This window comes from Harpia harpyja, chromosome 4 (assembly GCF_026419915.1).
Source record: "Harpia harpyja isolate bHarHar1 chromosome 4, bHarHar1 primary haplotype, whole genome shotgun sequence".
Classification (NCBI taxonomy): Eukaryota; Metazoa; Chordata; class Aves; order Accipitriformes; family Accipitridae; genus Harpia; species Harpia harpyja.
In genome coordinates this window covers 3,010,851-3,035,388 of record NC_068943.1, presented here as the reverse complement: position 1 = coordinate 3,035,388, position 24,538 = coordinate 3,010,851, and the positions used below count along the sequence as shown (strand labels likewise).

The 24,538-nt window shown below is 44.5% G+C and overlaps 3 protein-coding genes and 1 long non-coding RNA gene across 5 annotated transcripts in view; 2 read left to right on the top strand and 2 right to left on the bottom strand.

Moving 5' to 3' along the window:
- The window catches only part of ERCC5 (ERCC excision repair 5, endonuclease), a 103,845-nt gene that overhangs the window by 43,525 nt on the left and 35,782 nt on the right, over nt 1-24,538 (top strand). The gene's annotated exons all lie outside the window — the stretch shown is intronic.
- TEX30 (testis expressed 30) lies at nt 1,331-9,512 on the top strand. Of its 2 annotated transcripts, none has more exons than XM_052785687.1 (5): nt 1,331-1,380; nt 3,434-3,664; nt 5,119-5,170; nt 6,684-6,889; nt 8,081-9,512. In XM_052785687.1, the coding sequence occupies exons 1-5, from the start codon at nt 1,363-1,365 to the stop codon at nt 8,252-8,254; spliced, it is 681 nt and encodes a 226-aa protein (XP_052641647.1). In that variant the 5' UTR covers nt 1,331-1,362; the 3' UTR covers nt 8,255-9,512. The 2 variants fall into 2 exon arrangements, with proteins under 2 accessions (XP_052641647.1, XP_052641646.1); XM_052785686.1 differs by having other exon boundaries at nt 6,648-6,889.
- On the bottom strand, nt 9,721-21,434 carry POGLUT2 (protein O-glucosyltransferase 2). The gene is made up of 10 exons (XM_052785680.1): nt 21,072-21,434; nt 18,770-18,975; nt 18,148-18,353; nt 17,307-17,384; nt 13,338-13,510; nt 12,103-12,340; nt 11,309-11,518; nt 10,857-10,946; nt 10,210-10,314; nt 9,721-9,993 (listed from the first exon to the last, which is right to left on the bottom strand). Exons 1-10 carry the CDS (start codon nt 21,236-21,238, stop codon nt 9,976-9,978), a joined length of 1,491 nt encoding a protein of 496 aa, XP_052641640.1. The 5' UTR covers nt 21,239-21,434; the 3' UTR covers nt 9,721-9,975.
- LOC128141128 (uncharacterized) lies at nt 22,531-23,966 on the bottom strand. Its single transcript, XR_008234916.1, has 2 exons — nt 23,355-23,966; nt 22,531-23,278 (listed from the first exon to the last, which is right to left on the bottom strand). It is a non-coding gene; the product is annotated as an uncharacterized LOC128141128 (long non-coding RNA).

The following is a 24,538-nucleotide window of genomic DNA, read 5'->3' as shown; positions in this document are numbered from 1 at the left end:
AATTGGCGTTAAGTATTAATTGGAATAGTGTGATCTCCACCCAAGATAAGTCAATCTGGTATTACTCTGAAGCATTTGTTTTCCCCTTGCCTGCTGGACTCCCCAAATGTGAGCTACGGCTCAAGGAGCCGCTGCCTCAACACCGTCCGCAGTCCGGCTCCCAGCGAAAGGCGTACAACTCACGCAGGCTGCACCGGCGCCTTTCACTCAGCTTTATGCTTCCGCATCTCACTTTAGCTCAACATTTTTTAGGCAAGGTAGTAGTTTAGACAAATAACGCTCCCTGTCTTTTTCAGCTCGATTACAGCTGAACTTCTCCGCTTCTGCCCTTAACACTTACATTTTATGATAACAATGCCTGGGCTGGGAATTTGGGTGGGTACATCCGAGCTGGCCTGCCAGGTTCGCTTTTCGGAAGGCTGCGGTATTTGGATGCCAGCGCTTGACAATATCCAGCCGGCAGAGCGACAGCGAGGCGCTTGGAGCGCAAGCCAGCACGTGTGCTTATTTTCCAGCAGGTGAACACGAGAAAAAACAAAGTTCCGCTCGGTGATGGCATCCTCAATCAGCTAAGTAATAGAGTATCCTAATTTATACGAGTCTAATACGCTGATAGTGGAAGAAAACGTGATCTCTGACTAAATACCTTGCCACAGGGGCTTTTAGAAAAAATTCTTTTGACCTATCTGTGGAACAGCTGGTATATAAATACCGCAAGCGCTGTTGTAGAATATCGGTGCTGCTGTCCCTCAGCTGAAGGCTGTGTTTGGAACACACTAGGTTTTATTATTGTGCAGTAAAGCACGGCCCGGGGGATGCTGGGCCACGCAGGCTCGCTCCTCTGTCCGTGAACCCCACGCAGACCCGGTGTGCCAGAGAAACCGCCTGCTGTCTCCCCGCACACCCAACTGACAGCAGCACTTAACCGCGCCACTGGGGAGAAGCCGGGGAGGTTCGGGCGCTGCCGACGCTTCCCCCCACCCGCCCGCCGCTGCCCGGACGCGGCCTCTGAGGCCGACTTCAGAGGTGCCTCCCGCCGCCTCCCCACACGGCTCAACCCAATCCCCGCTCAAAATTCCCGCCTTCACCCAACACCTGCCGGTACCGGTAGCCCAGACCGAGCCGGCTGCGAACCGCCCCCCCAACCCCGCCCACTACCACAGCCGCCGCCGCCATTTTCTCGCCCTGAAGCCCCCGCTCAGGCCGCCCGCTTCGCTCCGCACTTCGGGGCGGGGCCCCGCGCCCCTGTGGGCCAATCAAACACCGCGGCAGCCAGCAAACCCCGCCCCCCGGCCCTCCTCCGGGGACGTTTCCTCAAGCGGAGGGCTGTCGCTCGCGTGACGTCACGGGGCCGGCAGCGCCATGAGCGGGCAGGCAGAGGTATGGCCGCCGTTCTCCCCTCAGCCCGCTCTTTTTGCTCCTGGGTGCGTGAGGTGCCGCGGCGGCAGCCGTTCCCCTGTGAGGAGCCGCCGGAGGCGGGGAGGGGGCCGTCCGGGAGAGGTGCGAAGGCGGCTGTGGGTCCGGCTGAGCCTCCCTCTGGCCGGCTGTCTGCACTGAGGCGGCTCCGGCCGCTCTGTGGCTGCCGTCCCCTGTCTGGCATCCCCCGCTCGCTTCAGCTGGGCAGGGGCTGTGGAGGCAGCGGCTCCAGCTCAACGTCGGCTATATCGATTAGAGACATACGTGAAATGCGTATCTCGTGACATCTGCCGTCACTTCATGAAAAAAGTCGTTCCTGTGGGGTTTTTTTTTTCTTATAGTTGCGCGTAATATCTAAAACTAGTGTATTCAAATCCATTTTACGTAATACTCCGTTTTGGTCTTTCTGCTATGTAATCACGCTTGTATGTGGATCCTGCAGCTACAAGATTAGACAGTTGCTGCCAGCATGGGCTTCTCTTAATACTATATACTCCATATGGCTCTACTGACCCAAAGTAATTTGGTCGTAATAAATGTTTAGGGGCTTCCTTAATTCTTTTATTTTAATAATGTCTGTGACAGATGGGAGATAAAAATACTTTTTCCACTATAGGAGACTGTAATTATAGAAGAGTTCATATTTCTTACTTATTTTTAGGTCATAGAATCATTTAGGTTGGAAATAGACCTTCAAGATCGAGTCCAACCGTCAACCATGCCCACTAAACCATGTTCTGGACTGCCTTGTCTACGCGCTTTTTGATTACCTCCAGGGATGCTGACTCAACCACTTCCCTGGGCAGCCTGTTCCAATGTCTGACAACCCTTTCAGTAAAGAAATTTTTCCTAATATCCAACCTAAACCTCCCCTGGTGCAACTTGAGGCCATTTCCTCTCATCCTATCTCCAGCCACCTGACAGAAGAGACCAGCACCCACCTCACCACAGCCTCCTTTCAGGCAGTTGTAGAGAGCGATAAGGTCTCCCCTCAGCTTCCTCTTCTCCAGAATAAACAGCCCCAGTTCCCTCAGCCGCTCCTCATCAGACTTGTGCTCCAGGCCCCTCACCAGCTCGGTTGCCCTTCTCTGGACACGCTCCAGCACCTCCATGTCTGTCTTGTAGTGAGGGGCCCAAAACTGAACACAGGACTCGAGGTGCGGCCTCACCAGTGCCCAGTACAGGGGACGATCACCTCCCTGCTCCTGCTGGCCGCACCATTTCTGATACAGGCCAGGATGCCGTTGGCCTTCTTGGCCACCTGGGCACACTGCTGGCTCATATCCAGCCGGCTGTCGACCAGCACCCCCAGGTCCTTTCCCACCGGGCAGCTTTCCAGCCACTCTTCCCCAAGCCTGTAGCGCTGCGTGGGGTTGTTGTGACCCAAGTGCAGGACCCGGCACTGAGCCTTGTTGAACCTCATACGATTGGCCTCGGCCCATCGATCCAGCCTGTCCAGATCCCTCTGTAGAGCCTTCCTACCCTCCAGCAGATCAACCCTCCCGCCCAACTTGGTGTCATCCGCAAACTTGCTGAGGGTGCACTCGATCCCCTCGTCTAGATCATTGATAAAGATATTAAACGGAACCGGCCCCAACACCGAGCCCTGGGGAACAAGCCTTACAGAAGAGTTAATTTTTCTTACTGTGGAAGACTTAATATTCAAGTCAATTATGGCACTTAGCTCTTAAATAGCTAGATATAGATATATAGAGAAGGTAAGAAGCATATCAGTTTATGCCTTGAAGCATCCTTTGAAGCTGGGGACGCTTCATTTTCTAATGAAGAAAATAAGGTGTGGAGCAATGAGGTGACTTGCCCATTATTGCATGGAAAATCTTTGAGCCAGAGGTAGAGTTACTCATTTAGTACTCTTAAACAGAAGGAATAAAAGTGGACATGCAGTTTTGGTTTCTTTCTTAATTGTCTGATTTTTCTTCATCATACGGTGTGGACTGGGAAAATGCTTTCTTTCTTTACTTTTTTTTTATTATATTGTTTTTTGTTTCATTTCTAGGTTAAAGTGAAAATACCTTTTGGAAACAAATACCTTGATGCTATCTTTTCTGTCCCAAAGAAGAAATCAACATATGGAGTGATTCTTACCCATGGAGCTGGAGGAGATATGAATTTCCCTCATTTAGTGTCTTTGGCAGCTTATCTTGCATCCCATGGAGTTCTGTGCCTGCGGTTTACTTGTAAAGGCCTTAACATTGCCTATAGGACTAAGGCCTTCAAAACAGTTGTGGTAAGAAGTGACCAAATTCTGCCAAAGCTTAGATCCGTGGATGTCTTCTTCTGGGTTTCTTAAATTGTGACCGCGGATTAGTCAAGCAACAGTGGGAAAATTAGAAGTGACGGTTAGTGAAATGGAGCACTGTCTGTGAACAGAAACAGCAGGAGCAATTTTTATATGGGCAGTAGCTGGAACAGCTGCAGCAAGTATGTGGGTTTGAGTTCAGGGAGAGAAAGAAAAGCTTGAGAGAAGGATGTGAAGAAAGCAAGGGTGTTTTGTGGGAAAACTTACAGCTTGAAAAAATGAAAGTATTTAGGATGGAAACAAGAGGTAGGTGTTCTGGGAGGGCTTGGTGAGGGGAGGGTGATTAAGGGATACAGCTTTGGGAGTGGTTTTGAGAGGAAAGCAGCTGACCTGAGAATTGTGCTGGGTCTCTGGCAGCTGGGAGAACAAGACTTTGGGGAAAGAGTAGGGGACTCTGGGTCGCAGGAGGAGTTGAAGAAAAGAGTTTGGGAGTAGCACGAGAGCCCTGGAACCAAAACGGTCTTTGATTTCAGAATCAGTTTAAACTGTTATATGCCTGTGTTTATCTCTTTCTGCTGCTGCTACATTATTTAAGATGTTCTTATGTACCTAGGTTTTGTTAAAATGAGTAACCTTTTGTTATAATAGTATCAGCTTAGAGTATCTTCCTGTTCTGGAGTGTGTAGGAAGGAGTGAAAATTTTCTCCTGATTATCTAGCTACTTTTACTGGAGCATGTGAAGGTAGCTTGAGCACTTTGCATTGAGCATCAGACATTTTTATAGGGGAAATAAGCCCAGTTCTTAAGGAATTAATTTGTATGATGTTATTGTGATTATATGTACATTAATTTGAAGTTAGACTTTGCTAGCTTTAATGTGGATCTGTTCTCCATTCTTTTTTGAAGCATAATGTTGTGAGTTTATGTTAATATGCTGCTGTGTAAAGGTAATGTAAAGGCCTCTGCTAAGATAGCATCTGATCAGTTATCTCCTCAAGACTGAAAAGTTCATTGCTGAATTTTATCTCTTCTGTCAGATGTAACTGTCTTAAACTTTTCGTTGGGAATGTGTGACCTCAGTGAAGGGCATTTTTGCTAACTTGTTTTGTCTTTTGATGGGCTAAGAGTGCAGCTGTCTGTCACTATAACTAAGTTGATACACAGTAATCTTTAATGTTTTGGTAACTTGATAGGGCATCTGGTATTTTGCTGAGAGCTAATGTGAAATTGCTTGTGTTCATTATGTTGTTGCTGCAAAATGTTATGAAATCATTTGTGTGAAAAAACAAGAGAGCAACTTGTATGTATCTGTTCTTATGTTTAACCTGCAGTACTGAAAGAGCTTCCCATCTTGTGTTTGGTAGCTATAAACAAAAAAATCCCCAGCCTCCCAGCTGTCTTAATTCTGACTTGTAATGCTTCTCTTTATCTTATTTCTTTAGGAATACTTAAAGCTTTCTGATGATTATAAACTTTCGGGTGTCTTCCTTGCAGGTATTGTTTTTATTATCTATAATTTTCTCTCTTATACTGCCTCTAATGATAGCAGTCTGTAATTACTCCATTTTTGAAGTCTATCCCACTTTGGTAAGAAGTAAACGAACAGATGTGGATGACAGGTTTCAGTTTGAGGTGGGCACTGAAAGCTTGCAGTCTAACATGGGAGCAAGTGGAATAAACTCGCGCTAGTCAGTATTGCCTAGGGAGAGCAATTCAGCTATCTGCTGACAGTTGAATGCTCTGTGACCTTCATTAATTGATTAGCAGTCCACTGACTGCTGTGGGAACGTAGGTGCTAAGCCCACTTAGAGATCTGCATTTCGGTGTCTGAATGCGACCAGCCCTGTAGCCTGTGGCTCTGCAGGACGGGTGTGCAGCTCCGCTCTCCAGTGGCACTGCTGCTCGGGTCGCAAATGGGAACACCCAGCCTGCCGCTTTCATCGGATTCTCTTGGGAGCACAGCTGTCTAGACCTGTTCGCCCTCCTCGTGATGCCATAGATCTTCCTCCAGAAGGAGGAAGGAAAGAGCAATAGACCTTGTTTTCCAGGTACTTTGGGAGAAAACTTCCTTGTCACTTGTAAGTGACAGGGCATGAGATCTGTGATAATCCATGTGTGCTTTTTAACTGCAGGTCTTGAAGAGTTCTGGTTACTGGTAAATGGAAAAGCATTTTCCCCAAACAGGTTTTGGTAGATAAAACCGAGTGGTAGATAAAAAAAATCTGATCTGTTATGTGAAAAGGGAAGTAGATGGGTGCGATTAGGAGTAACTTGATACGGGAAACTCTGAATGTTCTCTGACTAAGTGAAACCAAATCTGCGCTGATGCAAGTTAATCCCACTGGAATCGGCCACTTCCAACACTCAATTACAGAGCATTGTCAACTCATGTGCCTCCTCTTTGAGGAGATATTTTGATATCCCCTTGCTTTTACTGGCTGACCTCATGCTACATGTTCACACTTTGTTTGGTTTTTTTTCCCCCTTCTACTTTTACTTCTAGGCTCAAGTTTGAGGTATGCATTAACACCTGCTGGGTTTGTTTTGGGAGCAAGGCGCATAAAACTTTGTTTTTAATTTGAGCAGATTAAGGTTGCATGAAAAAAATTATCCAAGATAATAACAGCATTGCTATTTCGAATTTCAAGGCTCTGGAGCATAGGACCTGTCCCTCTCTTCCCCCTGCCCCCAGGATGGGCTGTTGTTCTTCCAGTATTGCAAAGGATCCCTCTCTGTTTATGTTTTCTCCCCCCCCCCCCTTCTTTTCTAAATGGGGATGTGAAATCATAATATAACCAGGCAAATATTTTAGCAGAAAATGTTGAAATTAGGATTAATATTTTTCGTGGAGTAGATGAATAAAAGCATCCCTGGCATTTTGTACTAGTGGTACGCTGAAATACACTCAGTTGGATTGTTTTTAGGAGTTGTTTACTCGAACAGAATGTAGGTGAGGTGACAGCAGAAGCAGATACCCTTTTTTCCTTTATTTTAACATGCGAGAAAGGCCGTTCCATGGGCTCACGAGCTGCTGCCTCTGTGATACGTCAGCTTAGCCAGGATGATGATGACGACTTCATTCAAGGTCTAATATGTTTATCTTACCCGTTGCATCGACCAAAACTTCAGTCCAAGCTACGGGATGAAGATTTATTATTCATCCGGTGTCCAGTGCTGTTTGTCTCGGGATCAGCAGATGAAATGTGTGAAAAAGTGAGTACCCTTGTAAATCCTGCTATGAAGGGGCAGTATGGAGGAATAGGAACGAGTCTGAGTGATGTCTGCACTGGTATACACAGCTGTGACTTTGATTGACAGCCTTCTCTAAATATATATGTATCTTCAGAAGGAAGCCTTGGGTAGGAGACTTCATCGGACATGAGGAAGCCTGGTGGTGCTTTCTTTCGCTGCTTACAACTTCTGCATCGTGCTTAATCATACACTTTAGCAAACTCATCTTTGGGCCACTAAAATACTGCCGATTTAAATGTAATGTCTTTTTTGATAGGATTGTACAAATTAAAAGCGGCCTATGGAAGGAGCGAGTTATTTGCTATTCTGTTTTAACCATTTCAGGTTACAGAACGCAAACACTGCTGTGCTACCAATTTCACATTCGTCACATTTTGATGACAAATTCTTCTAGCAAAGCAGCTTTATCCGCAAGTCAGACTTCTGTGGTAGAAATCGGTATTTTTGTAGAGATGAAGAACAGGTGTGCAGAGATGAGAATACAGTGGTTTTCTGCCTTGTTTTCTTGCAAATAGGTATCTGTTGTTCTTGAACAGTTCAGCTTGAATTTGGGGGTGCGTGCAATTGGCATTTTCCATGCTTGGACAGTTTCTGAGGAGTTCATAATGCTTTCGTGAGTTGTCGTCATAAAAATAAGTCAGGCTAGCAACCAGCAGATCCTTGGAGTGCCCTCTTAAAGGGGAAACCATTAAGGCTTTCTGAGCTGGTTCTGAGATCTGTTTGCTGAGAAAGTTGAATGGAGTCAAAGCCAGTCTCTAGGGAATCGGATTGCTACTCTGCCACTGTAGACAAATCTGACTTAAGAAGTTCTGTCATTTTATTGCTAGTACTACCCCCTGGCAGTCAAAGTGGATTCCTTCGTCAGTGTGGGGAAGGAGCCTGCAGGGAGTTGTGATCTTTGCAGTTTTTGAAGTTCTAATTTTCTGCTCTTCTATGTTTGAGTGAGGACAAACCTTTGAGCAAATTCCATTACTGACTACAGTTATCATCACATCTTTTCTATCAAGGTGTTTTTAATGTGCACGCAGATCCATCTTGTTTTTAAGAGCTGCCTATTACGTGTTGCACAGGCAAAGCAAGAGACATCTAGGAGTTGCACAGTTGTAGCAGTTGTTAGATTCTCTAACTTTTTCGTTCTTATTTTCTCCATAGCGATTGCTAGAAGGTGTGGCAAGCAAAATGAAAGCCCCTAAGAAAATCCATTGGGTTGGTAAAGCAAACCATGGGATGGCAGTCAAAGGACGGACAACAGAGGATATCATGGAAGAAATAAATGCCCAAGTTTTTTCTTGGCTTAGAGAGAATATTGAACTGGAGCACGAATGATTTGCAGTATCTTCATTTAGCTGTTCCTAAATGTGGCAGATTAGTTTATTTCTGAGAGGTGTTATTTTTTTAAAATGGATGTTTTCAGAGGTCTGAGTGTAAATGCAAATAAAACTTTTTTTGTGTGAATGAAAAAAATTATGCAAAACAATAAAGAACTTTTTAAAGGAAGGAAAAAATTTACAAAATATTTAATATGGCAGCACTGTTTCCTGTGTTTCTCTGCAAATAACTGTAAACAACACTTAGTAACGGAGAGCACTAAGTAAATGCTTTTGACTAATACTTGAAGTAATATACTGGAAAAAAATCTATTTAACAGCAAATCTTTAGGTGCCTTTCATTTCTGAGTGTACTACTGATGCTGTTTGTTTGAAATGAACACTTACCGCTGTGCAGAATTCCACAAGCACAGTCCCCGAGGCTGGCCCAGATCGGTTGTGCTACTCTGCCGTGGTGCTGTCCCCGGCACTCCCATGGTCTTGCGAGGAGCTGTTGTGTAAACATAAGCCGGGTCAGCCCTGGTGAGCCGAGAGGGTTTCTGTGATGTTTTGGTAAGGTGCTTAGATAGGAGAGCTTTATTTTGTATAAAAAAATCTGTTCAAGACTGTAGGCTAGTATGGTTAAATTGTACCATATATTGTTTTCCACATGATGAAACAAACTGTTCCTTAGGCTTGCTTTTGCTCTAGTAAAAATAATAGGCAGGTGAAAGTTAAAAATGTTAATCACATGATACAATATTCTTCTGTTGTTTCTCACAAGATGCCTCAAGAATGCTGATGGCCTACTAGTAATGTTCATAAGCATAGCACACATCTAAATGTTTGCAAAGAAAAGAGCTGTATGGATTTTAAATTGTCTGGCTGTGTTACAGAGAAAATAAATCCTCACTGTGGACTGGAAACATGTGCGTTAACTTTAGGATTTGATGAATTTAGACGTGACTTTAAATTCACCTATAGATCATTTTCAGATGATGTTGATATGCTCAAAAGTAATAGTTGAATTGCTTAGTATCAGTGGAAAGCAGGTTATTTTAAAAAGACTAGACTGTTGAAACAATGCTTGGTTTAGTTTCAGTAGTCACTGTTCAATGCTACTTAATTCTTTTCGTATTGCCAAAGAGACTGAGTTTCACAGACAAAGCAGCTGTGAAAAATCATATGGAACTTAAAAGTTTTATCTAATATTCCTGAACTGTCCAATAGCACTGTGTTTTCCCTTCAGGTTAAAAAGATGTATTATAAACCCCACATCATTGTCTTTGAGAATACCGATTCTCTCAGGAGGAACAAAGTCATGGTCTGAAAAAGATGACTTTGGTTGGATACATGGGGTGGGGGAGTAGATTTAAAATTCTTACCTGCCCTTTTTTGCAGAACATGCTTGTGAATAGACTCAGTGTAACAAGCATGAGTAAAAAGTATCTGCATTTCCAGTGTATCTCAGGACAGTAACACATGACTGATACAAACATGTTTTTTATTTAAAAAAAAAAAATTATAAAAATGTTTTTGAGCAAGGCTCTGCAACCACTGCATGATAAAAAAGGACATAGGGGGTGCTTGGTTTTCTTCCAGATGTAGATCATGATACAGTAATCTTCATAATATCCATTGACATTATGCATTGGCATTTTAACCCAAATTTTTCTTCTTTCCTTACGATGACAGTCTGAATGTAGGTAAATATTAAAAAAATTATTTTATTTCCTTCTGTCAGAGTTCATCTTTGGCCTGCAGTCACGAAAGAAGAAACAGTTTTCAGTTAATTGGAAACTCAATTTTTAACTGTCTAGTCCTGCAAATACATTAAAAAATGTTTCTAAGTTCGATAGGCGTTAACGGTCTGGTAACCAATACCATGGGCTCTTGAGCAATGCCTGTTCCAGTCTGGCTGAATAAGAAGGGAAGACATCCAGCACTTTACGTTTAACGCTCTACGTACCGTACCTTTTTTCTGTGGCAAGTGCATGGAAAAAGGTCATCATCAGGCTGCTGCACTTTCTCCATCCCATCTCTGATTTTTGGCTCACTCACTTGCAAGCTGGCATATTCCTGGTTTTAAAAGAGGAAGGTGGTGTTAATTCATAAACCTGTTAAGCGTGTACATCCAGTTGTAAATACTGCACCAACTCAGCCGAGTAATTCCGTAAAAACTCTGGGGCTACACAATCTGTTGCTCCACACTGCATCATGGACAGGGTGAGCAGATTCTTAACTGCCGACAGGAGCCCCTGCGGGTGCCTCGCTGGACTTTCGGTATCTCAGTGCTAATGCACAGATATTTGCAGCTGTGGTTCACAGGGCATGTGTCTGATGTGGAATTCTTTGATCGTTGTGGGCAACATATTCTTGCAGATTAGATCAAGATTTATGGGATCTGACTGCTGCTCTTAGAAGCGCCAGCATAATCTTAAGGGGTTTCAGAGGATATAACTGCATGCAGTGTTTGTAAACCAACTGGAGTTCCTAATGGCTGCTGCTCGCTTTGTGGCTTCAAGTACTGGACTGGCCAACTTCCAGCAGCTCTGCTGCCCTGAATTCTTTCTGTGGGATTTCTATTTTTGTGGTAGGAGCCGATAAAAATATATACTAACCTGGAAAAGTTTGAAATAGTAACAAAAAATGTGGTCTCCCATGAGATTGTTTCTTGCAAATTCTTGTCCAGATTTTGCAATATTTTTTGCCTGTCAAAGAAAATAAAAGGGTTTTTTTAATTCTCAAAAAACAGTAGTTATTTCAGGATGCCAGTATTGATTCTGGAGTTAAGTATAGAGTTGACAGTTTAGAATAACTTATTTTTATTTAAGCATTCTTAATTTTAAAAGTAAGGCATTCTTATCAAAATACACTTAATTTTTCCAAAGTTTTAAATTTCAAATTAAGGGCAGTGTTATGTATTTTTTCAAAAGTATTTTTCTTATTTGTAGAGTTGATGACAATAATTTTTAAGTCCTCCTAATAGATTTTTTTGTTTTAAAGAAATGCACTTTTTGCTCGCTCTATTTTGCCTAGAAACATTGCTGAGTAATTCTAAATGTATATTTACCTCTTCATCATGCTCTTTTGCCCACTGAAGTTTTTCTAGTAGATCACTCAGGTCACCTTTAAATGGAATATAATGTTTCCATGGCTGCAGCTCATTATAAAAATGCTCATAGTAGATGGAGTCTTGCTTGAGCACCACACTGTTTCCTGCTAGTAGATAAGGCAATCTGTATGCTGCCACTGTGCCATCAATATTAATTTGATATTTATACTGGAAAGAAAATGACCATAAGTTATTAACAAACAGAAGATCCAGGTAGCTTGGTTAGGTTATATTATTCTGAGGGCACTGGTTACTGACTTGCCGATATTGAGAAATGTAGGATTGGCTAGGCAAGCATCAATGTTTAAGTAGCTTTTATTATTTAGTTTGGAATTCATCACAGTGCAGGGAACACAGAGATGCCCTCTTCATCAGTTAAGTTCTCCGGAAATTCTTAGACGCTCATCCTTGGATGTGAGGGTAGATGTGCCACTTCATCCACTGATTTTCCCACTATGTTAGTTATGTTAGTAGTCCTGATCGCTGAATCAGGAAAAAGAAATAAAAAGGAACTTGGAGTTATATAGATTACGCAAGGTTCTACAGAACCTTTAGATGTAAATCAAACATTATTATCCTCAGTGTAAGAGCTACATAGCAGTTAATCCCACTGGAGGGATGCCTGTTCATGCTTGTTACTGGTGTTGTGCTGAAAAACTAATAATCACTTTATTATCAATAATATATACAAAGTTATTTGATAATGGGAAACACTGAGAACCTAGTTCTGTGAAAAATGGTTAGTAGCTTACCTTAAAAAAATCAAAAAATGAAATGTGCTTAACAATGGGGCCATAGAGGCTTTCATCATGTTTAAAAAAAAAGAAGTTTGTGAAAGCAGCATCTATGATCTCTGGATATTTTCTGCTGAGTTTTACAAGTTCAAGCCTCTCTTTGCGGCTGTCACGCCCTCTCCAGAATGCTGTGGTATTCTTGTCTTCCCATGATGGGCCAGTATTTGCTTGAACTGACATCATATCCAGACTGACTCTGGAGGAGAAAGAAGTGATTTAATAGTGAAGCCTACTGGAAATCTTTTTGAGTGCAATTACTTAGAAGAGCTTACAGTACCAACAGGCAAATACCAAGGATGAAGGTAAGTCAGTCATGAGCACACCCGTGTAGGTATTTTGCAGCAATAAAAATAGATAAGGAACATCAAGTTCACAGGCCTGTGGCACAACAGCATCAGTTCATCGACAACGTGGCATGTGGAAAGAGTACCTGTCAGTTGTCACGGAAAAAAGTAATCAGAAGTGGACATGGTTGACAGACAGATGAAGGTGATGCAGGGTAACTTAACTAGCTTAATACAACATATTTCACTTCCTTAAAAACTTTGCTAAATTAAAACACATAAACTAGGGGGGGCAGCGGGAAGCAAATTTAGGAAAAGTCTTGATAATAAAGACGAAGGACCCTGATCTAAATGCAGTGAAATGATAAACAGGTTCAAAATGGATTACAAAGATCATTTTAGAAGCTGGTGTTGTAGTGTTTTGATACAGCAACAGAGCAGTTACCAAGGCGAGTTATGATCAGTAATCAAAGTGGGAGATGGTAGGTCCTAGGTTGAGAATTCTGGCTACGCTGGGCTTTAAAAGGTACAGAAAAACTATTCTCGGAAAATCAGGAAAAAAGAGACCTGGCCAGTTGCCAGCATGTTCATGGGGGGGGGGGGGGGAACAAAGCAAACAAACAAAATACCTACCCTTGAAACATTCCCTCTAACTGCTGTTTTCAGTGACCATGTTTAGATTAATTTTGATTTTTTAAATAAATGGTTAAGTATTTTAATGTATGTCATTTATGTTATATAATACACAACTTGGTTAATGTTAAGATATTGATTACGCAGTTATTGCCTACCCACAGGGTGCCAATGTCTCAATGAATAAATAAAACCAGTTAATATACTGTTAATACAAATATCTTTTTGGAATACCATTCACTGTGAATTTTGTGAAAATTTTAAGCAATTTCTTACCGTCCCATAGTCTCCAAAACTGAGTCTGTTAAGTCATATGTTGGCATGACAATGTCTTTTGACTCGCTGGACCCACACCATGAGAAGATAGGGTGCAGGTTCTGTGGGGTCTTCCTTTTCTCCAGAGGCCAGTCTCCCAGATTAACAAAAAATTCTACATCTGGCATTTTCACCTAAACAGAAGCAAAGTAGGCACAAATGCATTTTCATTCAAAGCAGTACTCTTCTGCTGGCATCTTGTATTTTGAAAACAACCTCACTAAGAGAAAAAATAGCCAGGTCTCTAATATACTTAATGTACTTATAATAAATCATGAAAGTTTAAAAACATGTTAGAAGTACTGAGACCACAGAGTAAAGCCTACAAGGTAATTTTTTTTTTAGAGATTTGCACAAAGTCACATAAAGTTCTCTCTTTTTTTTTTTAAAGGATAGGAACACCCCAGTTTAGAGGATGGTTTCTTGTTATACTTTACATAATGGGCCACACAATCTTTGTACCAGGCTAGCACTGGGATCTAGTAAGCAATCGTATAGTTCCAAGGTAAGCTGAACCACCTTGTTGACTGTATGGAAAATTGCTTTTGGGGGGTAAATTAGTTTTGCATCACATCAGTGAACCGATTTACCCCATGTTTGCATGATGACTTAAATCCAACAGAAGAGAAGTAACAGAAATGAAGAGCCATGATGGGAAGGCCACGTTTAGTCAGTGCTGGAGTTAATTATTAAGCATAACATCCTCACTTACTTAAAATAGTTTGTAGTATGGAACCATATCTGAAACCACCGTCGCAGCCAAAACGCAAGCGAAATACTGTTGACAGCCAGGAAATGTTGTAACAACATGACAGAGGGCATAATTTTGCTGCTATATGAAACTTTGATGTGCCTCCATCTTGAGCACTGTGTGTGGTTCTGGTATTTGCAAACGAAGTAAGAGAGGGTACAAAGAAAGGCAGCTACTATGATAGGGATGGACCAGCTGCCTTGTGAGAAGAAACTGAAAATGGCGGGACGTTTCAATCTGGACAGCTGAAGGCAACATATGGTTGAGTTTTACAGAACCCTGAAGGCATGTATAATGTCAGTGCAGAACTGATGTCGTATCTGTTCTTAGTTCACCCTCTTCATGACATTAATTTTTTAAAAATATAAATCTCCACTACATCACCCTCAGCTGCCTCTTTCCAAGCAAAAGAATCCTAGTCAAATTAGCTTGTCTTTGCATGCCCCAACAGCCTTCTTGCTGGGTAGTTCTTTTTGAGAAAGTGAAATGAGAACTGCACCGTTTTCACAAGATAGGCATGTCACAGGTTTTGTACTGTGCCATAATCTTTTTTTTTTCTTTTGTTTTTGCCTCCCTCCTTAATAAGTCTTAACTGGGTATTTGACTATTACAAACATGTGATTATTATACTGGCATTTGTGGAAAACTGTTGGAATAACTCCAAGATCTCTGTCCTGACTACTAACAGATAATTTAGAGATCATGGTTGTATGTGTGTGATTAGGACGTTTTGCTCAAGTGTTATCATCAACTATCTTAATACCTACATGAGAAATTATCTTCTCTGAAGAAAGAACATTTATAAATGTTAATAATTCTCAAATTAAAAATATACATATACACATAAAAATAGAGTTTAAACATATTGCTGATGACTAATCATATATATGCATCAAAGCATTTCTCCTCTCAAACCCCTTTATTCTTCAGATCAGAACGACTGGTCAGAGGCTAACATTTCAGGATTCTTCTGTGGCCCAGATAGGTTTCATTAGGTTTCTAGATTAAATTATCTTTATGGACAGAGATAGAAATTTGTAATTTGCCAAATATCAAACACCCTCCTAAACGGCTGAAGATATTCATCTCTACCTTGTCGACACAGGAAAACCTTTGGCAGAGACCTCCAGAAATTCTAAAGGCAGAGACCCAAAGCAGTACTTTTTGTCTTCAGTATACAGACAGAAAAGGTTTTATTGTGTACCTTCATTTCAAAGGGGGTTTGGCTACACGTTCTGATCTTCAGCACTAAACTTTATTAGTACAGTGCCATCTAATGGTTGTAATGGACATAGAAAAGCTACACATTGTATTTTATCTACATCCTCAATGGAAGAATCATTCAGCAGATTAAATCTTCTTCTCCAACCCAGTAGATCTATTGTCTTTCAGTGACACTGTCTTAATAGAAATTCCTAAAGTATTTAAGGGGATGAGACAAACTGTGTTTTCTAGATCTGTAAACAGTTTCTGTCTTTGGAGTTTGCAAATCTTTTCCAACATTTAGCCTAAATAACTTTGATGCAATTTAATTCCATTATTCCTTGTCCAACATGACCGGCACCGAGAACAGCTTACTTCCATCTTCCACACAGCAACCTTTTAGATAATTAAAGGCTACACTGATGTCTTCCCTTAGACACTGTTAGATGAAACAATCCCCACTTAAATGGATCTTCATTTGTATGTCTAGTCATTCTTACGACTTTCCTGTGCAATGTCAGTAATTGAACAATCTTTCTTGAAGCGTGACACCCAACGACAGACACAGTAGCATAACTGATCCATTACTAATCCTGAGTATAGTGGAAAGGTTACATTTCTTTCATGTGTTTGTGCTGTTAATGTGTGTGTTTAGCTTTTCGCAACAGCATGCCACTGTTGACTCACATTAAATTTGTGATACTGTAACCTTCACACTTTTCTGCAGAAAATAACCACTCACTCCCTATTTTAAATAGGTGTCAGAACTAAATGACTTATCCAGCCCGTGTCACTTTATTTTATCCATTTTTCCATACAGATTCTCTTACTTGTTAAGAAAATCTTTACTTATCGCGCTGTACCATGAAGTGCTTGCAGGTTCTTTCATTTTTGTTATCTGAAAGTTCAATAAGCATATTCTCCAGTCCATCACTCAGTCAAAATATAACTAAGTTATTAAACGGGGACTGAACCTAGGACAAATCTCTGAAGAATACATTTGGGACGCCTTTCGCCCCTCTGGAAACACTGGCGACTATTCTCCAAGTAAGGCTTTCCAAGCAGGTTACAGTAGTTTCTTCTAGGCAAAGTCTTCCTATCTTGTTTATGAGAAACTTGTGAGACTTACGCTCAAAAGCCTAACTAAAATTAAGATACCGGACATCCATATGGGAAGTCTATTATCTTGTTATAGAAAGAAATTATATAGTTATGACTTATTTTTAGGATAAATCCATGTTGTTTCATACCAGTTATCTTTCAGCTGCTTAGACATAGTGTGTATATTTTGTATTAGATTTTTAAGGAATTTTTTTAGGTGAACAACTCCACACTTCAGTAGCTCCTCTCTCTTCCTTCTTTCCTTTTTAAAAGACAAAGTGCTTTGTCTTTCTACAGTCAAAAAATAGATATTAACTGGGGTATCTTCATATTTCTCTTACTACTCTCTTTATGTAATAATCACTTATTTGTGTGTGCTGAAACTTCAGCCCTGCTATATACTGTCACTATGTACATAATGTCGGTTTTTTTCCAAAGTTTCCCTAGTCCCCATGGTGCTTTCTGCTTGTACATGAAGGGAGTTTCCCCACACGCCACCTGTTGAGCTTTCGGTACTCTTTCTGAACCCTTCCTGTCTTGTTTTCAACATATGGAATTTAATGGGGAACAATATACATTCCCTATTTTTTTTTTTTTTTTGAGTCATCCTGTAAAATGTACTAGCGGAGACAGAACTTTCTATTAGATGCTACAGGATGATTTGTTTAGTCTATGGAAAAATATGCTGATCAGATAGCATTCTAGAACATGCCAACTTCAAACAAGGAAAATCCATCTGACCTTTCCATTATTAATCAAAGAACAAGAAGAGCTTTTCAATGGAAATAGCAACAAATACGCTGAAGTATATTTTTTAAGCCCAGGCTTCTATAAATTAGGACATACAGAATAAATGACTGTACAGATGTACTCACTTTTCTTGTCAAAGAAAGCAGTATGGCATCCATGAAAATTCTGAAGCCAACATGTTCCCCATACGTCTTTATATAAACCTGAAAATAAACACAGGTTTTACTGGTCTGGTGTTTTCATTTCAGAGAACGGCTGGCACAATTTAGAGCTCTTTTAATCACTTAGTAACTAGTCAGACAGATTGTATGGCTGTATAGATTTATGAATCAGCCAAGAAGCTTCAGAATCTCATCCCTCTAACTCATCGCAGAACAGTGACCAAAAAAAAAAAGGACAAGCTTTGCTTGCTTTTGCAGATGTTTTAGGTCTGTCTCATGGAAACAGAAACTGGTTGCCTGTTGCTGTTGTGTTCCATTGTTCTCACTTCCATATGAAACTCTACTGAAGTCAGTACCATTTTGTTAAAAAGAACTGTAGCTCTGATCCTCAGTGGAGCTAAAAGTGGCATTTCTTTACCTCAGAATTATGCACAACGTAATTTATTGATGCATGTCAAATTAGATAATCGTAACACTCCACAGCAATATTACTCAGAGAACAGGAAACTGAATTAGCGTTTAGGAGACTTGGGTCTATGCCCAGTACTCATGTTGATTGCTTGGAAAGTAATTTGCTTTCACTGTGCTTCAGTTGTAACAGGGACAAAAAGCACTTTACAAAGTAGAACAGATATTGCTGAGCTCATACACAAACTGCAAAGTATTCCAGGACAGAGAAGCAAGCAAAGGAAGTTTCTTAAAGAACAGACCACAAGAAGCCTTTCAACTGGGAACAGCCCAACAGCCTAGCTGTAGGACTTGCCACCAAATCCCCGTACAGACTTCAGATCAACCTATTCCGTACCTCATTATCTTTGATGGTGTAGTGACACAAACTCTGTCTTTGTCCAAACCTCTGTGGAATTTCTTCTGCAATCTTATCTGGATCAACTGTGGGAAAATTTGCTAGGTCTCTTTGAATCTGTGGAATGATTTGAGGGCAGTTCATCTCTTCCAGCCACGCACTGCTCTCCTCCTGAGGGCAGTCACAGTTTTCATGGTAAATAGGTCCTATCAGGAACACAATTATTATTTTATTTTTAAAGTCACAATACTGAGCTGTTGAGATGACAAAAGAGGGTCAGGCACTGAGCATTCATTGCTTAGCGCCAAACCTTCAGCAACTCTAACTGGACACGTTTGAACTTTTTTTGACTCCAGTGAAGTCATGCCAAGCTACATCAGCTTCTGCGTGAGCCCTCTACATGTATTTGCTAGGCAACAACTTCACAGCATTTGTTTCTTTTTATTATTTAGAATAGTACACACAGGACACTTAAAATGAATCCGTAATTCCAATGGGATTTGATAGTCCAGAGAAGTACTGAGGTCCTGCAGAGTCCTATGCTAATCCTAGAAGACATTCAGGGACACAGTTTGTGAGAAGAAGCCATGATAGGAAAACTGTGTGTAGTGCTGCTTCTTACCTTTTAAAATATATGGAGACTTTGCGACATGTTTATCTCCAGTTTTGACTTCTATCTTCAGGTTTTTGTAGCTTGCATACATCCGATACCTTACAAGGAAGGAACCATCTTTCCTGTCTAATACTTGCACACCAACCCGAGTGAACTGTTCATCAGGAGCAGTGATCTTCACCTGGAATGCATTTTCACCCGGTGATGAAGTGAACCTACCCAGAGAATAAGTGGGAGCTTAACAAAAAAGGAAACACACAACAGCTTTCTTAGTCCGATCCATTCCTTTTCAAGTTGCCAGATTTCCAGTGACTTCACTGAGCCACACCAGGTCTTTACAAACACAGCCTAATGTTCACAAGCAAGGCACGATTTTTCCAAAGAGAATTTTGTTAGGCTACCTAAAACGTCTCATGCTGTTAGAAGCATTAGGTATCAAGAAGGTTCCACTCCGATGCTCATGAACACACCTCCAACATCACTGGGTGCTCTACATGTTGAACGGTGTTGGAAATATGGTCTTCGATTATATGGGAACAGAGAACCTTTAAAAATCCAGCACAGATCTTGATTAGTAGTAGCTCAAGTGTAAAATGATGGGAAGGTAGAGAGCACGCAGATAAGTGGATCTTGGCAGATATATCTTGGTGTCCTGTCCTGTCGGACAGGACAAGGGGCAAGGGTTTTAAACTGAAAGAGGGTAGATTTGGATTGGATATAAGGAAGAAATTCTTTACTCTGAGGGTGGTGAGGCACTGGAACAGGTTGCCCAGAGAGGTTGTGGCTGCCCCATCCCTCAAAGTGTTCAAGGCCAGGTTGGATGGGGGTTTGAGCAACCTGGTCTAGTGGAAGGTGTCCCTGCCCGTGGCAGGGGGGTTGGAACTAGATGATCTTTAAGGACCCTTCTGACCCAAACCATTCTATCATTCTATAAAAAACCACTAGAACAAACTTCACTTTAGCAGCTTAATAAGTCTGTTATTTTACATACAGGAGCAAAATGTTTCCAGATTACTTTATTTTCCAGGTATTATTTAAGGAAGTAAAGAATGAAGTTAAACTTCTTAATCATTATGGTACCTCATACAGGGGAAAAAAAAGATATTACAAATGCCAGTGTCTTGGTAGGGGAAAAACATTACAGTGGGATCATGTAATTCATTGTGTACTTACGACATTTTGGTAAAATTCACCATACACCAATCATAGAAAAATCTCCATGAAACCCAATAAAATAATTTGAAAATCATTAAGTTATCACATATCATAGAGGTATTAACAAAGTTGGCACAGTCAAAATGCTACATTTGCCAACTTTCTTCCACCTCTTTAAACACGGTCCCAAATACGTAGGGAGAGCTTGGGAAAAAGAGGGAGGTGGTGGGAGTGGGTGGACTAACGGATTACAGCCCAGCAGCCCGGTCACCTTTCCTGAAACTTGTCCAGACATACTAGAGAGCTGCCAGTTCAACTAAATGCAGGAAATATTTACTCTTCAAGACAAGCTGAACTGGCAGCCTCCAGACTTGCACGTGCCACAGTGCATCTAATCTGGACAACCTGGACGGAGCACTCTGAGCTCCCATCTAGCTTGTATGGTCAGGGTTTCTTTCCTGTAGAAATGGAAAGCCACGAGTATCCTCTGAAAACTAAGTTTACCTCTTTCATTCCTATGAAGTTTACCTAATGGTCTATACAGTAATTCCTAAATGACTCTACTGATCTTGTGCCTACGTGTTTAGGGGAAATATGGATGTTCCTAACTGTGGAAACAAGCAGGACACCTGAGCACATGTATCATAAATTATACATATTACGTATTGTTAAGGTTTTGACAAAGCAGAATAAATCATAAATTGTTGGTTGGACTAATACGCATGTTTTGCCGTTTAACATTTTAATCCTCTTGTCTCATCCCCTCGTGCGGTTATTTGATACTCCTGAAAAGCTTTTTCTAAGTGATACACAGAAAAAGTCACGCAGGGAGCCTTCAGCCCTCCGTTTCTACAGGAAAATCCCAAGTAAATTTCTGCCTAAAAGGCGACAGCGGCTCGTTCAGCCGGGACACGGGCAGGGAAGGTCGGCCTGGCCGAGGAGGGGGCACGGCTGCGATTCAAGGCGGCGGGGGGGGGGGTGGTGGTGGTCGCTTCGCTCCCTCACAAGAAATCCACCCGTTGCGGTTTGGACCCCGGGCCCGCAAATACGTAAGGGGCTGCCCAGCGTGGGCAAAGCCACGCACCCCCGGGGGGGTGCCGATGCCTGGGGAAGGGCCCGCAGAAAGCTCCGCCGCTCCCCGCCCAGCCGCGCTTACCTCTGCCCTTCGGCGTCCACGGCCTGCACGTAAAAATAGCGAGCGGGGAGGGCAGCCTCCGCCCGCAGCCCGGGCCCCCATACCGCGCTGCGCTCGGGGCTCGGCCGGCCGCCGGCGCCCGCCGCGACGGCTCCCAGGGCGACGCAGAGCGGCCACAGGACACGCATTTACGGCGCCTCCCCCCGACGGAGAAACACGGCCGGGGCGCGGGAGGGAGCGCAGCCGGGGCCTTCCTCCTTCCCTCACCGCGGCACCGGGCAGTCTCGCCCCTCAGCGCGGCTGCATCGGGCGGGAAGGGAGCGGGGCGGATCGCGGGGCCGCCGCCGCCGCCTCGCCTCCTCAGGGAACCGTGTGTGTGTGTGTGTCCCCGGCGCCTGAGGGGAGCGGGGCGGGGCGGGCGGCGCCGCGCTTCCCGCGCAGAGCGGCGCTGCTGGGAGCTGTAGTCCGGCGGCTGGCGATCGGTGAGGGGCGGCTGGCGATCGGCGAGGGCCGGCTGGTGGCCCGCACCGGGTTAGCCCGAGGCTGCCTCAGCTCCCGAGCGGCCCGCCGGCTCCAGGGGCTTCTTGGCTGGGACCTGCCGCCGGGATTACCTCAGAAGAAGGGCGCTGGGGATAGAGCCGGTTCTGCCCCCCCCCCCCCCCCGCGCCGTCTCTGACATTCAGACGTTTTTTCTCCGTGTCATGAGCACAAGTTCGCCTCCCCGCCTCCACCCCTGTTTGCTCCGTTTTGGTAACATTAAGGTGAGAAATAAAGAGTTTACGACCGGGAAAACAGGTTTTCAAAACTCTCCCCAGAGCGGCAAAAAGGGGGTGCGTGCCATCCAAGAGAGCGTGGGACACTGATGCTGTTCTCAACCACGCATGTACGCACGCACACCCAAATGCTTTTCTTTCGTCATTTAGCCACGGAAACCTCACCCAAATTAAGGCTGCTTCGTGGGAGAGCTTCAACCCCAAAGGATACCTTTCACTTTTGCTGCTCATTGCTTTTCTCTTGTTAAGGGAAACAATATGGAAAATTGAACCTCGCCATCAAGGAGTCATGGATTTCAAAGAGATCTTGTATTTCACATTTTGAAACACTGCAAGTATTTTTAGAGAAAAGCACACAAAAAATGACTTGCTTTGAGAAAAGTGCAAGCTGAGAAAGGACCGCTTGGGTCAACGAACATGGTCTTTTCCAACCAGCAACCTCATTACAAAATGCCTTAAAAAATTACCAAGCTCCAACTTTCAAAGGCACAGCTTTTGTCTCCTGCTGTTCCCATTGACATGATTTTACAGGACATTCAGCAGTTAGAATTGCAGTTTCCAGCTGAAAAATTCACGCAGGCCCTATTTTATATCCGTGACCCTTTAGCTCCTCTCCCTTCCCCATCTTTACTCTCCTGATGCATTTCACAAGCTGAAATCACACTCCTTCTCACCTTATGTTTGCTGCATGAGACGAGCCAGTCTCCTTTAGCGGAAGAGAACTTTAAAGAAGTTTTTATTTAAAAAGAAATTTCATAGCTACAGAATTCACAGAACGTCCTTCCTCCTCCTAGCAGGGCGGCATCGGCACGGTAAAAACAGCACAGCAGCGATGAAGTAAAGGTGACACACTTCTACCCTCCTGCCGTTCTCTCCTCCAGCTTTTCTCCCCCACAGAAGCGCAGCTCAGGGAATCTGCGTACAGATCTGGTGCTATTTGTCAGCACCCAAACAAGTTGTAAAATAAATCATGCAACCTAATTTTAGTCCTGGCTGGCAAAGACAACGTTGCTGCTATCCTAATGCCTATAATTTGGCTCAGAGAAAAATGCTTTGGAGGCAGAGTTGTTTAATTATTTCAAAGGCTGTTGGCCGACGAAGGCTCAACGGGCTTCCAGCTGGCAAAGGCAGGAGGGACGCTCTCCATGATGAGAGGCAGGTTGCCTTGGGATGAAGCCACAGCGCATTCTGAACCCCATCGAGGTCTTGTCTTACTCGTGTCCAGGGGATGGCAAACGCGGCTGTGCCAACAAGCGTTAGAGGACTTTTGCACCTCTGCTCTGCCTAACCACCGAAAGCTATCAAGTAAGAAGGAATGGGATTCTTCTTTCCATTACTTGCAGCACCTCTCACGGAAACCGCTGCCGGGAGTAGGGGCTCCGTGGGCTGAGGGCACCGTGCCGTCATCGCTAGCATTGAATCTTCTCTCGGCAGGACACCACCTAGCTTTTTGATCTTATAAAAGCAGTCACTCAATATTACAAACCTGAATATTTAAAAATAAGCCCGTTTTAAATAAGCGTGGCAGTACCGAAAGCGCTCCACTCGCGTCTTCGGCGTCGCTCTGTTTGTTCGCATTGAAAATCCTCCGACCGTGGTGGGGACGAGATGAGAAACACCGTCAGCAGCTCCAGACACCGTTTACCTGACGAAATCTTTCGTTCCTTTGCCGAGTTTCCCGGCGGCCTTTTTGTCACACGCATGTCCCACTGCGGGCAGAGGGAAACCGAGAGAGACCCGCTGCAGCGGCAGAGGGGTCCGGACGCCTGTCCCTCGTTCCCCAGGAGGAACGCAACGCTCCCGGGTACGGCCCGACCCCTTCCGCGCCCCGGGCGGCAAGCTTCAGCCGCGGTGGGAAGCGCGGTGCCACAGCGGAGCCCAGCCTCGCCGCGTCAGCCTCGCCTCCCCGAACCCAGCGGCAAACCCGGCCGCCCCGCTGCCCTCGGAGCGCCGGCCTCGCCCGCAGGTGAAGCCCCCGGTGCCGCTGCTCCCCTTCTGCCCCCGCTCGCACCTCCCGCTCGCTCTCCCGGTCACGTCCAGCCGAGGGCTCTGCCGAGGAGGAGCGCAGCCGCCATTCCCCGAGCCGCTCCTCTCCTCCCTCACCCGCCCGCCCGCAGCGGACGAGACCATGAGGGGGCATACCGGGGGGGGGGGGACGGGACACGACGACACAGGGCCAAAGAGGTGCGCCTCTCCCAGCGCCGAGGCGCAGCCGGTTCCTCTCCGGCGCCGCCAGAGCCCGAAGGCACAGCGCGGCTCCCCCCCCCCCCCCCCCCCCCCGGCCGGCTGCGGGAGTTGGTGCCGGCCGGCGGGGCGGCGGCGGGGGCGCAGGTGAGCCGGCGGCGCGGCACCCGCCGCGTCTGCTTCCGGCGCGCTCGCGTCCCCGCTCCGCAGCGGCCGGGGGAGGCGACGCAGGCGGCCGCCGCGCAGGTAACGGGCCGGGCCGGGCCGCCCAGCCCAGCAGCCGCCGCCCTCTCCCCCCTCTCCACCGCTGCCTCGCTGAGCGAGCGGGGCCGTCCCGCCCTCCCGGCGGGCCCCGCTGCCGCCGAGCCGCGGCCCCTTCCGCCAACGCGGGGCTGTTCACTCTGGAACCGACTGGCGGCAGCGCCGGGGGGGGGGCGGGGCCCCGCTTGGCGGCGCCGCGCTGGTCGCAGGCAGCTTGCTGCGTACGTGCGCGCGTTTTGATGTTTCCTTGTCGTGTTTTTTTTTTGTTGT

Bases quoted from the DNA above. Each gene is read 5' to 3' on its own strand.
- TEX30 (XM_052785686.1), top strand. The intron at 5,171-6,647 runs GTATTGTTTTTA...CAGCAGAAGCAG, and splicing joins TTCGGGTGTCTTCCTTGCAG to ATACCCTTTTTTCCTTTATT. The intron at 6,890-8,080 runs GTGAGTACCCTT...TTTTCTCCATAG, and splicing joins CAGATGAAATGTGTGAAAAA to CGATTGCTAGAAGGTGTGGC.
- POGLUT2 (XM_052785680.1), bottom strand. From the start codon at position 21,238: ATGCGTGTCCTGTGGCCGCTCTGCGTCGCCCTGGGAGCCGTCGCGGCG. The intron at 18,976-21,071 runs GTAAGCGCGGCT...TTCTCTGGGTAG, and splicing joins GTGGACGCCGAAGGGCAGAG to GTTCACTTCATCACCGGGTG. The intron at 17,385-18,147 runs GTACGGAATAGG...GTTTATTTTCAG, and splicing joins ACACCATCAAAGATAATGAG to GTTTATATAAAGACGTATGG.